The sequence below is a fragment of the Galeopterus variegatus genome, unplaced genomic scaffold (assembly GCF_000696425.1).
Source record: "Galeopterus variegatus unplaced genomic scaffold, G_variegatus-3.0.2 Scaffold585, whole genome shotgun sequence".
NCBI classification, from domain to species: Eukaryota; Metazoa; Chordata; class Mammalia; order Dermoptera; family Cynocephalidae; genus Galeopterus; species Galeopterus variegatus.
Genome location: NW_007726696.1, coordinates 136871 through 154225, shown reverse-complemented (window position 1 = coordinate 154225; position 17355 = coordinate 136871). Strand labels below are relative to the sequence as shown.

Below are 17355 nucleotides of genomic sequence, written 5' to 3'. Positions count from 1 at the left end.
AACTTTATGTTGTCTTCCTTAATGCTAAGTGAAAGTGCTTACACATTCCCTCTTTCTCGTCCAGCAGTGAGTGCCCAGATTCAGTCCTATTAAAGTATCAAATGCTTAGGCTGTTGGATTTGCTACATGAGCTGTTCAATTAAAAGTCCTCTATCACTGCTGACCAGTTTTTAACTTTTGAATATTGGGCTTTATAGTACCCTTCTTGTGACAGTAATATTCTGGCTTTTTCAGGAGCAGTTTGCTAACCAAAAAGCAGGACCAAGCTGCTCGAAAAATAATGAGGTTTCTACGCCGCTGTCGCCACAGGTACATTAATCCTCATCTATACATTTTACTGATCAAGAATAATAAAACAACCCTAACCTTTTTAACCACTCACTAACTCCTATGTAAAGCTAAAACCCCCAGCAAATAATCAGGGTAAACATCCCAAATAACAACAGTATATAATAGAGCTCTATAACTAGAGACTAAGTTGCTACTCTTGGGACTCTGGTAACCATTTCAGAGTACACTGTATATGTTGAAGAGGGGAGATTCATGCCAGTGTTTTTCTTTTTTAATTTGAGTGTGAGGACAACCTAGTTGGACTAGCTTTTAAATCCAGCTTCCTCTTTAACCTATTATTTATGTGCCACGTTGCAATATGTTCTGCACTCTAAACCCTTACTATGCTAACACGTATCCACACGGAAAATAAACGTAGTTTCTATTCTCTAGGAGAGGAAAGAACACCATTAATTCCATCCATCCCAGTTTTCTGATGTAGAATGTCCACTGAACAGCTGGTGCCCTCTGCTGGACATGCAATAGCTAACATGCTCTATTAAATTATGAATTAAAGCTAGTCTGTGATGAGGAACAGGAGAAATTACCGGAGTGAAACTGTGCAGGACAAGAAAGACATCTGAGATTATAGGTACACTTTCAATAAGAAGGAAATGGGCTGCTGTGACCCCAGCATTCCACGGGGACACAATGTCTTCTCATGGAGCTGAGCTAGAGGAGTTTCTCTTTGTTTCCTCAATTTTGAGCTTTCTTTATGAAGACTAGGTTCTTTACTTAGATTTTTGGGGGCTGGTGAAAAGTGCTTTGTTTTCTTTATTTAGATAACATTCCCATCTGACATTGGTAACAGTAGCCATCCGAGCTGTGTTTAGGTGACCTTCTGTGTGGTTTTGTAGTTTCTGTTGTGCATCAGGAGCTATGCGGTTTATAGTACCAGACTTTAAAGCAGGCTCTTTATGTCTTATTTTCTCTTCCTGTTCAATTGTACCAAAAGCCCTAGTGTTTACTTTCGACTTGATTCCACAGAGGTTTCATTTTACTTTAGTTTTTTTAACCTCTAAAACCATCGCTAACTTTGAAAATATTTTGCCTTTGAGAATTAATAGGGTTTAATTGGTTACTTGTTTTTCCTAAATTAACAAAGCAATTCATTTATGTGACCATAGAAGGAAACATGCACAACTATGACATTAACAATAGTGAAAACTGAAGGTGGCATTGGTTAGGATGTGCAGGTGTTCTCTAGCTGGACTGCTGTGGGAGCAGCTCATGTGCACGTTATCGTGTGCTTCAGCTACTCATGTGCTCCTGCTGTGCAGAGATTGTGAGGTTTTTCCCCCGTGATGGCTAACAAATGACATACGTATATCAGTACTGAAATAGAAAGTCCTGTTAGGAAACGCTTATCAAAATATGGGGTATGGCTGTAACATAATGAAATTAATTCTGCAAGCCTTCCCAAAGCCAGCGTCTTTTCCTAATCTTCAATCATACCTTTTACTTAGCATTAGAGTACTTATGACCAAATACAGTAGGTGATTTTCCTCATTTGGTGAAAATATCAAGGACTCACCTAGGCTCTTTCCTTACATTCTCAGTGTGTTCACAGTCCCTTCTCTTTTCTCTTCTACCCTCAAAGTGAAAAACCTAGGAAGACTCTATCCAGTACTGAAACCAAATAGACTTTGAGAAAAACCTAGGAAGACTCTATCCAGTACTGAAACCCACTTTGAGCAGAGTCACATCGGGCACCTCTTCTTTCATGACACTGTGGTTAATACTTTCCAGACAGAAAGGATTTTTATAATTTATCTTCAAATTTTATAAATTTATCTTCAAGAAAATTACCTCCTCTTTAGGCCACTTCAAATAAACCAGAGTGTTTACAAGTTAAATTGTACAATATATTTTTCCTCATTTCTTCTAGTCTTATCTTCAGACCTTGAATATATGTACAGATAATGCAACCTTAATGATTATGAGCAAAATTATATAAAGTCCTACACTCGTTTTCCTTTTTTTTTTTCTTTTTGCCAAAAACATGCCCTGTTTACACTGGGTGAGTTGAGAGTAAGATATTTAAGCAAAACATAAATTTATAAAAGGCTGCCTCCCAAAGTAGGCTGAAAAAGGAATCCCTTCACTCTCAGAGTTAGAGTTCTCTTTTTTGTAAACTGGTAGAGAATAATTTCATGAAGATTTTTACCTTCCTAAGGTTTATATTTTAACTAGAAATAACCTCATAAGAAGTCCATCAATAAAGTTCATTATGAAGAGAGAGGCAGGTCATGGGCTCTGGATTTCTGTTCATTATTTGGAATGAAGTAAAGACCCTTCTTGGCTCTTTTCTTTACTTGACCATTAACAGTTCAGACGTTAGAAAAATGTGCAGGTAAATTTTAATCACCTTTGTATACTGACTGTATGAGATTAGTACTTACTTCTCATTCCTGTATATGCAATTAAGGAACTTGAAGAAATCCTGAAAATCTATCCTGCAAATTTATTTTAAACTCGTTTTCCCTAGGATGTTTGTAACCCTGTTTCCATTATGGGTTATTTATTATTATTTTAAGAGAAACTGTCATGTTTATTGTTCCTTAGAAACATTAAAATATATATTAAAATAGAAAACTTCATTTGACACCCTCTCAAAAGGGGTGGTGATAGTGGCTTCAGGCATCAATAAAAAGTGTCCCATTTCTAAGTCATATGACCCAACATTTTTAAGACTTAAAAATGAATTGGTGAATTTTCTACCTGCTCATTTCATATACCCTACCATCACTCTCCTTTTCTTTCTTTCCAAAAAAGAAACCACTTTATACTCTTTTTTGTTGAAATAAAGCTATTTATAAGATTTCTGTTGTGACCCTCATATGCTAATAGCTCTTTGGTGTTGTTTTACTGTCTAAAGCCCCCTGGTGGACCATAGGCTGTACAAAAGGGTGAGTTTAGCTGCCTGCTAGCCAGTTTATCTTCTTCCATTTTCAGTATTTTGCTTTTTGCTTGCTTGCATGGGGCTGCAGCCTAGGTATGCCAGTAAGTTTCACATCCATTTTGAATGAAATAAAATAAAAACTAACCCTAATTACTAACACCGCTATTTTATACAACAGGAGAACAGTCACAGTAGATGTACAAATGCATGAGTAAGTAAAAGGGAGGGACCTTCTGAAACCACTGCAGGGCATGCTCAGAACTTGGTGGAAGAAGCCTTCATGTTAAAAAATGGCTGGTGGTACAAGTTTTTATCAAAGTAAGGCTGCATTATAAGAAAACACTAAGCCAGTGGTTTTTTGTGATTAAAATAATTTGCCACGTGAAATTTTCTCAACTACTGCTTTGTCACGATTTCTAAAGCAAGAAGGCTCGCTAGGCAGTGCTAGGCTTTTTTTTTTTCCCTTTAAACTAATCTCTTTCTTATTTAGAATTACTGTTTCCCTATTCCCCTGCTCCTCTAGTTTAATTTTCTAAATCTCTCTTTCCCTGGTGCTCTGAGGTAAGTCAGTACACAAAGCTGCCCTTTCAGAACCAACCCAGGACATTCATTATAAAATAGGGAGTGAACCTGACTTCTAGCATCTAACGGTAATGCTGAATAAAGAAAAGGTGGTGTAAAGTATCTTAAATCTGTGTATTCTATATTGCAGTTGAGTGAATATTTCAGTAGAGTTTATATTTTTTAAAAGTATAATGAATAGGTGTTCTTGAGATTTTAGAATGTGATGCTGATTTGTAAGCACACGCAAGAGGCAAAAATCTCTGCCAGATATTACTGTACCACGTCCTAAGTTGTAATAAAAGATTCGGTGTCAGAAAACCTGTTTTCTAAAAGCATTCGCCAAAATTAGGTAAATAGAATTCACCAAAATTGGACGTGAATTTATATTAATTTGACAACTCTTTTCTTATGTACAGTCTTAAATGAAGATGAATTTAAAATGTAACACGGGAGTTATCTCTATCAACTATATTCTGTGCCTCCTCTTCTTAACCTTACGCTAATACTATTTAGTCATTTTTAAGACTTCTGAGAAAAGATCATAATTCAAAAAAATATTAAAACTTCTAATGTTCATGGAGATATTATTTCCCACTTAACTAGATTTATGTTGGTGCTAATATTTATTCATTATGTTTTAAGCCTGGGGTTGGCAAACCTTCTGCTAAAAATCTTAGACTTTACATTTTAAGCCAGGGAAGAGGCCAGACAGTAATTGCCTTAGGCTTTGTAGGCCCTCCAGTCTGTCCCAACTACTTGTTCTTCCACTGTAGCATGAAAGCAGCCGTAGACAATACATAAAGGAATGTGTGTTCTAATAAAACTTTATTTACAAAAATAGGTGTTTGGACTGGATTTGACCCACATGCCGCATAGTTTGCCAACTTGATGATAGAAGACTTGCTTTTTTAGAAGTGCTTCCTAAATAATGACTACATCCCTATAAAAGAGTTAAAGTCTCACCTATTTAAAACTGAAAATTGCTGAAGGAAAAATTTGGGGGGGGGAAAGGCAGCTATACTCATTTGTAAACTTAACTAGTTAATCCAATTTTGAGTTAGGCAGTTGTTTACAATTAAAATACTCCAGGTCACAAGTGGTAGAGCTGACTCAGAGATGTCTGTATTTGGAATATAAGAGAAAAAGAGGGCAAAAATCTCCATTTTTGTTTCTTTCTATTCCCACTTACCTTCTGCATACATAGATAACATTCTTCCCATTTTAAAAAACCTCCAAGAGAATAGATGCATGCGCTAGTATTCAATTTAACTAAAAGTTGTAGTATCTTGCATGTTATATGCAATTAATATAGCCTGTTGCAAGGAGCCAACATTTTATTAGAAGTGTTTGCTTATGTACTTTTGAAGTTTGTTAGTTTCTCGTGTGTTAATGATCATTTTTAAGAGTACATTTTCTAAAGGTGCTTTTCCGTGGCAACCATAGTCTCTACCTTAATTTCTTTAGTGCCTGCTGCATTCTGTTGTAAACTCCTAAAACTCCTACTCATGCATGGAAAGTTGGGATTTCATAACAGCCCTTATGACTCGTGCAGTCTTTAGGGAGGTTTGAGAGACAGGAACAAAGAAGCTTTTGGGTTCCTTGTAGCATGGTCATATTTAACCATACAAATTGAGGAATAGCTTATGTATAGCTCTGTGTATTTACCAGTAAGATTTCTTCTACCTCTTTCTTCCATCAGAGAGGTCACAATGGCACTGCCTCTAACAGTCCCCAAGTTGAAATTACTCTGGGAGGCAGAGCATTCTCTGAGGAGGATTTATATTCCTGGAATTTCTGTCAAAGGAGATATATACTTATTAATTTATAAAGTACACCATATTTAAGACATTTAAGGTTTATACATCAAAAAATAATATATGAAAACTTAAAAATTAAATTTTATGGCACATTGTAAAACACCGTTACAATATTGGCCCTAACTCCTAGGTTAATGAAGCAGAAGGTTATCTAATAAGGTAGGCTGTGTCATTCATCAGAATTAAGACACAGTAGGATAATTCCAATAGCATAGCAATCAGAAAATACTGTTTGTGTCTCAAATTTTTAGTCTTTGCTTGGGGAAGTCTAAGAAAAAGCACCAAATATTCTTCATTGAGTCCAGCTCATTTTTATTCAGCTTTTCCTTTAGATTTAGCCCCTAATTTATCCAATAACTTAAAGTGGAATTACCAAATTCTTAGTACTGTGATGGGGATTTTTTTTTTTTTTTTTTTTGTCTTGTACATGATAACCATATTTAGGAGAGAATTTTCATTATACACAGGGAAATAGTTAAATCAACAGTTTTAATTATTTCTCTCAATTAATTTAGGTATTAACTGAAGGATTTTTAAGATTTAAGAAACTTTTACAGTATATATGCTGAAAGGGGGTTTTTTTTTTTTTTTTTTTTTTTGTCTTGTACATGATAACCATATTTAGGAGAGAATTTTCATTATACACAGGGAAATAGTTAAATCAACAGTTTTAATTATTTCTCTCAATTAATTTAGGTATTAACTGAAGGATTTTTAAGATTTAAGAAACTTTTACAGTATATATGCTGAAAATACTACTTTCCAGTCGGATTTTGAGTATATCTAACAGGATATTTTTCAGTTTCGTAGCAGAAAAACCAAGATACCTCACGTGTAAAGGGAATAGCAAATAATTGAATTACATAACAGACTTATCCTCAAGGTATTGAGAATTTTTAAAAAGCTTATTTTTCTAAGTAGAAAAATGGTTTTCCCTTTTTTTTTTTTTTTGTCTTTTTTCGTGTCCGGCAATGGATCGCAACCCTCAGTGTCGCGCCCGGACCGGGACCGGCAACGGGATTGCAACCCTTGGTGTTGCGCCCGCACCTCGCTCAGCCAGTGAGCGGGAACCGGTCTGTATGTGGGATCCGAACCCTCGGCGGGAGCGCCGCTGCACTCTCAAGCAGCACACTGTAGCAGTGCGCCACCGGGCCGGCCTGAAAAATGGTTTTCCACTTCTCTCTTCAAGACATTTCTTTTTGGGGGTAGTAGAAAGTGTTCCTATAGATGAAAGAGACCTCTCTAAAAAGCAGTTCCTAGACAAATTCCTCTTTTCCCTGTATGAGATAATATTTCTGAGAGGGCTTTATAAACTATAACAGTCACTGCAGGTATTATTATAAGCAGTGGGAATTCTGATATTTAAATAACCTCTTTCTTGTAAATCACTGGCCTAGTTACCCATATTCAGTAAAGGTGGGTGCGGCTATCCTCCTGGAATTAAAGAACCTTACTTGGAGGAAGAAGAAATAACACTTTTTGGTCCAAGTTTTTAAACAACAAATTTTCTATATATCTGAGAACTGGGTTTCCAAACATTTAACTTTGCCAGAAGCTGCCAGTCATTTTGGTAAGTAGTGATTTCAGCAAAACAGCTTTGCCACATGCTGATGAGACTAGCCCTGTGAAATATTTTCAGTGGATCATTACTAAGTTCTGGATGTTATGTTTACACTTTTTGCTTTGTTATGTACACTTTAATCCAAGGGACAGTTCTCTAACAGTGCCTGAAAGTGTACCGTTTGTGAAAAGTTAACAGTGCTCTAAGGCCAACAAATGTGAAACCACACTTCTTTAGTCAAATTTGACATGAGGTATAGATTCCATGTGGCCCAATATATTCAATGAGGAGTAAGAAATGAATGTGGGATGTGTCACCATGGATGTATTTTAAATCTCCAAAGTAATTTTGTCTCACTTGCCTCCTTTAGGAAATGAATATTTTTGGAACACAGTGGTGTGTGTTAAATTGCAGAAAACATGCTCTGTGTCATTCTTATTGGGCCTCTCTGTCTTTTTTGTTTTGCAATCCAAATGAGATTTCTGGAAAATGGCAAGATCTCTCTTTTCCTAAATTCCCCACAAGCTATTGCAGCTCTCAGAGCAACAGGTAACTAATCAGAAAGCCGCATTTGGCTGCCCTGTATATTTTTGACGTCCAGCATTGCGAGAATATACCTGCTGAAATCCACTGACTCATGAAACATTTCTCTGGCTGAGCATTACTAAGTAGATGTAATGAAGCAGCTTTGCCTTACGCTTTTCCCATGGAGCCATTGTTTGCTACAAGTTTCTGAAGCAGGCCTACTTCATTTATTCATTAAGTTATCATTGGACGTCTGATGGAAGTAAACCCTGTGGGCTTCTGCTGGCTTTCAGTGCTGTTGCTTACTACATCACTTCAATACATGATGATGCAACATTTGGGGGGAGTGGGTTGAGGCTGCAGCAGTATCCCAAAGTGGTGATTATTTTTGGCCTAGAATGCTTGGGGAAATCCTGGGGTTATCTTTAACAGCTGAATGGTCACAGGTCAGAGTCTTGCTATGTGACTGCCAAAACTCCAAGCTAGAAATATGCGTCTGCTTTCCAAATTAGTGATAGGAAGTTCAAAAACGTGGTCACACAGTTTTCCTTAGGGTAGCTATAGCCTTTACTGATAGAAGCTATAGATGTCATCCTGTATTAATTGTCTTTATGATCTCAAGGGAGACTGCTTTGCCTGTCTTCTATATAATGGAACTCCAAAGTAAGTGCAATTATAATGGGATTTTATTTTATTTTTCTAAGATAACCTGGACATTTTTAGGCTCAGTTCTTTCTTAGCCCTGAATGATTCTGACAGTTGTAATTCCTTAAGAAAGCCAAAAACTCAGGGACCCTTACCTGAGTTGTGTAGTGTAACTCAACAAAAATTTATTGAGCACCTGTGTTCTAAGTTCTGTAGATATGGTGATCGTTGGAACTGGATTTTTAAGTATGATTCCGATTTCAAAAATTCTCATCTATATTTACCAAGTTTGCATACTGAAAAAAATGCTTACAACACAGGTAGTATCAATGAAACCATTTCAGTCAACTGCTTTTGCTTTTGGTCTATAAAGTTTAATTTTTTTCTCCACTGAATTTTTCAGTTATTTTTATGTCATATGAACACAATATTTTTAAAACATAGTGACAGATGGATAGAAAAACATCTTATAAACTTTTTCTTTTAAAGAATGACAAGCAGGAAAAATTATTACCAAAAAAGCACACACTTACTGTAGCAAATTTTGAAAATACAAATAAGCACGTAGAACCACCGAGATAATAAGTTAAACGCTTACTGTGTATCTTTCTTGTTGGTAAAGATTTATTTTAGTTAACGTATGCCTTTTAGTGATTATTCATGTTCTTGACTGATAACAAGGCAACAACAAATTTCTTTAACTATTTAAACACTGATTTGAAACATCTATTTTTTAGAATTTGTTAAAAATTCCAGTATACCAGATGTTCTAAATCACTTCAGTGAAATAATTGTTTTCTGTTTCTTTGGAGGCCATATAACATTCAAACATTATTTTATCCAATTGACATTTGATTTAAAACAAAACAAAAATGAGGCACTGCTATCTCATCCTAATATTCAACTCTCAAATAACATAAAATTCCATTTATGATTTCAGAAGGGGAGATTTTAAAAGTCTCTCAATTTCATGTAAACTTTCAGAGGTAAGTTAACATCAGCATGGTCTGTAAATTGCAAATTGGTGAGTGAGGCTAAAAATCTTCCTTGATTCTTAGGCACATTCTTGTCACGTTTTAGAGTTCTAAATCAAATCGTATTGTAAAATCAATAAGTACATTTTATGTGTGATCTTTCCCCCCCCAAAAAATTGTAATAAAATCAACAAAGTGTCTTATAAAGGATGACATCTTAGAATTGAGAAATTATAGTTGTTATTGTCAGTTTCATTTCATACCATGGAAATTTTCCAAATACATTTTTTTTAATAAAGTCTTTTATAAAAAGCAATGAAGTAAGAATTGTTTTTTGTAAGTTTCTGTGTTACCCGGAGAGATATTATTAGAGGTTAGTGGAGTGAAGTGTTGAAACTACAGGCTTTGAAGTCAGACAAACCTGGGTTCACATCCCTGCTCTGCCATTTAGTAACTGCATGCCTTGGGGCAGGTTACTTATTTCCTATAAACCTCAGGTTCTACATTTACAAGTTGGAGGTAACAGCAGTGTTGTGAGAATTACGTAAGGTAACCACTACTGGAATATAGCTATTGGAGGGTAATTAGTGTTCTCTTCCTTTTTCCCCTTTTCTTTTTTTCTAATTCCCCCTTTAATAAATTTCTGTAAAAAAAAAAAAAAAAAATCTATGGCATTTAAGTCATTTTGATGTCATACTGTGGTAACTTCACCATGAAACTAAGAATTCTCCACTTTAGCTCAGCAGTTACAAAAGCCTAGGAAATACATCTGAAAATTGGAATGTTCTCATTTTTCCCGTGTAGACATTCTCTGTGTGTGGACAGCACCTCTTCTTCACTTAGTGGTCTGTGAGGCCATCACTAATTTCATATAGAGCATGTACATGGTAACTTTAAAACCTTATGAAAACTTAGTTGACTTTTTAATTAGTTCTGAAAGAAACTTTTTTAAAAAAAATCTGCAAAAAAAAATGTGACCAATTTAACTAAAAGAAAAATGTTTTTTGTTATACCTGCCCTGACCAGCTGATTACAGATTCTTGGGTATGAAACTACACAACACACTTCTGGTTTATAATTCACTCTCCCTTTTATTTCATCTCAATGATGAACCTAATATTTTTAAAGCATTCTTGTTCTCTCTGGAAAAATTGTGAGTGGATATCTTTGTGTTTATGCTATCAGATTTTGAGTTCGGAATTCTTCTAATTCTAGAAATCTCATCAGTGATGGAGTCACTGTTGCATATTGTGAATTGGTTCTGTGCTAGTGCAGAAATAAAATGTAGTCTTTGAAGGAGCATGCCCATTTGGCGGTAATTCCGCAGATAGGTCTGCACACGTGCAGACATTGCATGTCCAGAGGTGAAGTTGGCATCGGTGCATGCCTTGCATTTTCCAGCCCAAGGGATGTTAGTATAGATATTGCATGTTTAAAAATTGAACACAGACTATATAGCATGTTTCAATTTTTAAAAAGCCATTTATTGAGTATGCATGTCCAAAATTAGGGACCTATAATGATGTACAATTCCCTACTGTAATATGACCCACATTACCCTAGAATTTAATAATCTGGTATATTTAATTATAAAATTTAAAACTAAATAATATGTAGATCTAGTTATGAACATAGCAATGTATTCTAAATGTACTATTAAGAAAGGAGGACTCAACAGTTTTGGAGATATACTGTTTGTCACTGTCATTTGCCAATGTCACACTAGGACCAAGCAGGGCTTGGTATATATAGTAAATAAATCAAAACAAGGTTTCAAATATTATTCTTTTAAGTATTAATATGATAAAGCTTTTCTTCTGAAAGAGAGCATCCTCTCTTTGAAGAGATTATATCAACTTTGCAGAATACTCAGAAATAATTCTGCTTGGAGGTGGTAAATATAACTGTTTTCTTAAATCGCTGTAGTCTATGTGCCATTCCAATGACTCCCAACCTATGTAATATATCTTATTACAATAACTTATAACTGGTTTTTCTAAAATGTTTTCTTCCTGCCCCAGTGTTATCACGAATCTATTTAGAAAGTAAGCTAGCATTTGTTTTGAAATAAATTTTTAGTTTACTGGTAGAACTTAAGCTAATAGGAGAGACCTTACTCTTAGAGGATCAGTAAACTGTATTTGAAATTATTGGCCTGTGTGTAGGCTCATAACAAATCAGACTTTTTCTTGCATGCTGTTGAGGTAGAGAAAAGGTGTCCTGAAGAACTCCCATTCTATTTGGCTGAAATCATCCTTTCACACCCATTTTTGGGAAATGTAGGACTCACTACAAACTGTGACTTGGACACAGCATGCAGTGACTTGCATTTGGTCATTCTGCTATAAGGCCAGCTCATAATTATTTGTCAGTATAGAGAAGTATTCTTACAGCTCACAACCACTTCCCTATGCACCCCTTCCACATCAAGTTGCCATATTCAAAAACTGAGGCAAATTTTTATATTAAAAAATATATAGATTGGGGGTGGTAATAATAATTTGCTGATGTGAACTTCCCATGACTCAGTCTGTAACAATTTCTTTTAAGTTTGTTTACTACAACATGTTGGAGGAACAGAACAAGGTGCCTTATTGGTCGGTGTTGCACCCTACTGCTGTCCATCTGGGAGCACTCAGGGAAGGAACCTGAACACCTTTCAAAGTTACAGTGTAGAATGGGAGGAAAGTAAGGACTCCACAGTACATGAGTGAAATGGTGGAGCTGCACAAATTTATGATCAGGTCCAAGACAGCTACAGTCTTGAGTCTGTGAGCAAAGTGGTAGCTCAACCCCTAGGCACACTAAAAGCTAGGTGAGTGTGTGTGGAGTTTCCATCACATGGAATTACAGGGTATTAGTGGTGGTCTACCAGGCTGAAAATGAAGTTACTTGAATAGTTATTTTTCTCTAAGATGAGCATGTTATCGTTACACTTGATTTAATACAGTAGACTTTGATTTTGCTCTCTCCTTAGAGCACTTAATGTAGAAAAAAATTTTAGGATTTTTTTTTTTTCAGTCATCTTAAGGGTCATGTCTTCCCCTTTGAATGTTTTTTACCAGCAATTTCACAGGAGTTTCTTTTGCCATCAGTCCTCAAAGGGTTTTTGTCTTTTCATTTCAGAGGGAATGGTAATGCCCCTTTCCTTTATTTGGTCACTTTCACTATATAGTTATCACCTCGTGTTTTGTTTTGTTTCTCTTCCAGAGTGAAAGAATTGAAAAAGGCCAAGGAACTTGAAGATATACAGCAGCATCCCTTAGCAATGTGACATTGCTTTTCAGACTGTTTTCATTTCTGTTTTTAGCAGAGACATGCAACACACACGCGCGCGCGCGCACACACACACACACACACACACACAATCCCTCTGCAGTTTTGGGGAGATCAGCTGCAGGATTTTAACAGGAATGTTTTGGTCATTGCATTTGCACTTTCATGGACAACTTTTAATTTGATCAGCAAGACATCTTGGAACTCAGTCTTCTGTTGGATCATGGGAAAACAAGACACCAGGAGGAATTGAAAGAGGTTTCTTCCTCTTAGGAAGAAGCCATTTTCCTTCTCATATAGGGCTGTATTCAAACATCGTGTGGAACTGTACAAACATTTATACCAAAAATATAGATAAGAAAAGGTGGGGATACACTAGAACAAAAAAGAATGCTGTTCCTGCACCTGTTGGTTATTTCCAAGAAGCTGAATCTTTGGGATTGATTTTCAGTGGAGGGCTTAGATCAAACAAATTGTTACTGGGTCCGTGTGTTCTCATTTCCTTCACTGTTTATTTTTGTTTGTTTGTTTGTTTGTTTGTTTTAATCTCTACAGCACACTTAATGCAACTCTTAAAATCTGCAGGTTTTTAATGTCTTGTGGAAATGTGCAGAGGGGCAGGTGTGTGGTAAACGGGTAATGCATGGGAAATGATGAGAAACAGCTTACAAAGTTTAGATTTATTTTCTCGTCCCCACCACCTTCCAAGAACCTGCGAACATAGTAATCATCTTGTCCCTTTTCTCATGTTCAGCACTTTAATTTTTTTGCCTTACTTTCATGTGCAATGAGAATTAACTTTAGAATTGGTGAAGCATGTAGCCTTTTTTAGTAACCTTGGAAACTGTAGTAATTCTAAGGAATCATAAACCTTGCCTGGACATTTGCCACCTAAATGATCAGTGTGGTGCTCCGTTCTGGCCAGTAAATCCCATGTTTTGGCTATATCTCATCCAAACTGAGCAATTTCTGTGTATATATAGAAGGTAGAGATGAAAAGTGAGAAACTATTTGAAAGGGATTATATTAATTGCAAAATATTTTATTCACAAAGGTCAATAACATGGCAAGATAAAATTATTTGTATAGTTTTGTCTGAATGAGCGAAAAAAATGTGGATGTATTGTTTGTATATATTGTATATATCAAAACAAAGAGATATGTGCATGAAATCAAGAAAAAAGAAATGAACAAAAGCAAAGCATTAGTGGCTATGGTCTGTAAAATGAAACAAAAAAAAACTTTATTTCACTATAAGAGTACTTTATTTTAAATGTTCTTTAGAAGAACATTTTGCTAAAGCATGACTAAACTGCAAAAAAAAAAAAAAGAGCTACTGTATTTAGACTTAGAAAAAAGGCAGAGTAACATTACTTAAAAAAAAGGATATGTTTACATTTAATTTTGGCTACCAGGAGTTTAGTTTATTTTATTTAAAATTTTTTTGCCAATGGTGCCAAGTAATGTGAATGCTAATATTGCTTAAGAAAATTAAGTTACTTTTGCAAAAACAGATAAACATAAGATGAATCAGTATATAGCTTAACACCATCCACTCACTCCAACAAAGAACACTTAGAATGAGCAAAACCTGACAAAAGAAATAGTATGAATACTAGAAAAATGCCACTTTTCATATCTCCTGCTGGAAATCAGAAAATGTAATAAAAATTGCACAAAAACAACTAAAAATGAAAAAGATGCAGACTGGTCTTGTAGGGATGTCATGGTATATTACTATTTCCACATAATGAGGAGCCAAAGAAATCTGATGCTTTTAAAAATTAAACTACTAATGTTAAATTGAGAGAATAAAGTTCGCATTTGCTGATGCCAGTTTAAAATTCCCGGGTTAACGTTGAGGATCAGTTGGTGTAAAGCTCAGATGTTTTTTCTCGGTTCTGGCTGCCAACTGTGAGTTAAAAACTCAAGGCTTGTTGTGAAGCCTAAAAATATTCACAAATAAGCTTTTAAACTGGTGTCTTTAAGAAGGACGGTAGATACAAAAAGATTGTGGTAAAAACTGGGGTCAGTGCTCTTGGTGCCTTTTCTATAATTGTACTTGTTTTTTAATTACTTCCTTTCACTGCCAACCTCGAATTACTGTACAGTGTATGTCTTTCTGCTTGTGATCAGCTTTGACAACAGTGACAGCCCCACAACTAGTAGCCACCTGTACATTTGTAAACTGATCTGACTCAATTTTGTTTATAAATGTGTGGGTTATGTTGCAGCTGTTGCAGTCCCCCAAATACCTATTATTTTTCACAATTTGACCTATAGGAGGACACTGAGTTATCTATGAACACACAGTTGCATTCATAAATGGGAACAGAATGTGAAAGCCAGCTCTTTCAGAATATCCTGTATTAATACTGAATTTGGATATGTTTATTCTATTTGTTATGGTACAAACAACTGATCTTTTGACCAGAGTAATGACCTCAGTGGATTTGCTTTAACCCTCACATTTATTTTTTTTAAATGTTTCACATGCTACATTATTAACTGAATAAGTTAGAAAATTCTGGAAGATAAAGACTTACATAGAATTAGGAGAGTTCTTATGGAGGGGATAGGAAGTAGGTTCAAAACTTACCAATGTAACCTACCAGTACAACTGTGAATCCTAGGTGAGGTAAAAATGCACTTCCACTGAAATGAAACATTTCTGACTCTTTTTTCTTGGTTGTGAATCTTAATTTTGACTATAAGATGATAGGTAAGCGCAGCTATCTTGGATAATCTGAATTCCCAAGTGCCAGGAGTAGGATTTCATTATAAAATTAATAGCTAATCTTATTGTCTCCTGAAGATTTAATTGCTATTCTTGTTACCCATTCGAAATCAGCTGTACTGTGAACGAAATAAAGACAATAACACGAACCCCTCTCTGGCTGCACGGTCGCTTATGGCAGTTCCACACAGTAGTTGGCGCCCAATGGGGGGTCCCTGAGACTTGCATGTAAAACTAGTCTAGATGTCTTCTTTTTTGTAAGTTTTATTTTTGTAATTGTGCATGTAAAGCATCATTGAATCAATGGATCTGTTGAAGAACTCAGCTGCTGGAAACCATGCAAAATGTTTTGAATTGCCCTTAAAATATGGAAAATGTTTTCTGAATGCTTTATATTCTTTCTGCTGTAAATTAAAAATGAAGAAAATTTCCCCATACTATGTGTGTGTTTTACTTAACTTGATCTGATACTGATATACAAGGTGATGAGCACATTTTAAACCATACGAAATAATTTCAAGATCCAGGTAAGGATCTTTGACACTGAATGTTACACTGTTCAGATATGTCCATGAAAGAAAAAATTTCTCAGAGCCACTGTTCCTAGAGCACTTGCTTTTCTCCTATCTTCCCAAGCACCCCTCAACATTTCAATCATTTGTCTAAGTGCAGTTATTTGAAAGATAAAGAGGCAGCCAATCTAAATACACCTTTTCAGTTAAAATCATGTGGAGTTTCTTTAAAGGATTTTCCAGCTGACTGCAACTATCAGTTCTCCTTTCTGAGTATTCTGTCATTGTTCCATTCCCTTACACTGCAGATCCTCTTGTCTCCCTAGTAGTCCTCTTCCATCCAATCCCTCTCAATGCTACTGCCACACAAATTTTACATCTCAGATTTCCCAAATCCGTGCGTCCTCCATGGTTTCTAGAGCCCACTGCACTTACATGACGTTTTTCTTGCTTGTTTGTTCTTATACTGCCTTCAGTCTTATTTTCACGTGTGCCCCAACCTGCACCTTCTGGTTGTCTGTGCACACCAAGTCCATTCCCACTGCTGTCTTTGTTCACAGTCTTCGTTCATTCCTTGCCTGGAAAGTTTTCGTTTTAGCTACTTACCCAGTGATATATCCCACCTCCTCTGTGACACTCTTGTTGATACTAATATACATCAACGTTTCTCTTTTCAAATTATTAAAGCTGCTCTAGTTGGAAAAGAGCTTAGTATTTACATATTTTATTTTCCACTTCTCAGATCTAAGAGGTCCACCAATGGGCCCACTGGTGTTTTGTTTGTTTTTAATGAAGGAGACTGAGGGTAGGAATATTTCAGTAACACATACAAGCGCATCACACAGTAACTCAACTGCATTCAGATTTACGCCTCCCAAGCATTCAACGAAAAGTTGAGGACTCTGTGCCAGGGCCCAGGAATACAGATATGGAGAAACTACAGTACCTAATGCCAAGGCTCCCATAAACATTATAATAGAGTCTGCGCCCTGACAAATATTTGTGTCACAAGGGAAAACAAGAGAAGGAACCTAACCCAGCTCCAGCCTGTGCTAAATACCCCCAAATGGACTTATCTCAACAACTTTCTTGGAAAAACGTGGTGTCCTCAGGACCACTAAGTTTCTCTGGGGCGTTAAGCAGAAGCACCCAAGCTGTCTCTAATACTGTCACGGCCAGAGACATGATCCACCGGCCTAGAATAACGTGGAACGACCCCACCTCCACTTACCCAAACAGTCCCTTTCCAGCGCCTAATGCGCCCCTGGGCAGGGCACGTTTGCGAACCACGTCCCCAAACGCCCCCACGGGCGGCAGAGCGCAGAGGGAGCTGACGCGGTCCACCTGCACTTACGTTTCAGAGCCGGACCACGAGCCCCACCGCGAGACGCCAAGACCCCTGCGGCCTCACGTTCCCCGTCGGAGCAGCGGACGCCCCGCCCACTTCCGGCGCGCCCCTCAGCGGCCGAGCGCGCCCCGCCCACTCCCGCCAGCCCCGCCCGTGACCTCACT

The 17355-nt window shown here is 36.6% G+C and overlaps 1 protein-coding gene across 1 annotated transcript in view; it reads left to right on the top strand.

The window, feature by feature from the left end:
- The window catches only part of LOC103588554 (calmodulin-binding transcription activator 1), a 284950-nt gene extending 269182 nt beyond the window's left edge, over nucleotides 1-15768 (top strand). Inside the window, exons 18-20 of the mRNA XM_008570265.1 lie at nucleotides 235-309; nucleotides 3209-3239; nucleotides 12529-15768. Coding sequence (XP_008568487.1) covers nucleotides 235-309; nucleotides 3209-3239; nucleotides 12529-12561 — 139 coding nt within the window. The 3' untranslated portion in view covers nucleotides 12562-15768. The remainder of the gene's footprint in view (nucleotides 1-234; nucleotides 310-3208; nucleotides 3240-12528) is intronic.
- The last annotated feature ends 1587 nt before the right edge of the window (nucleotides 15769-17355 follow it).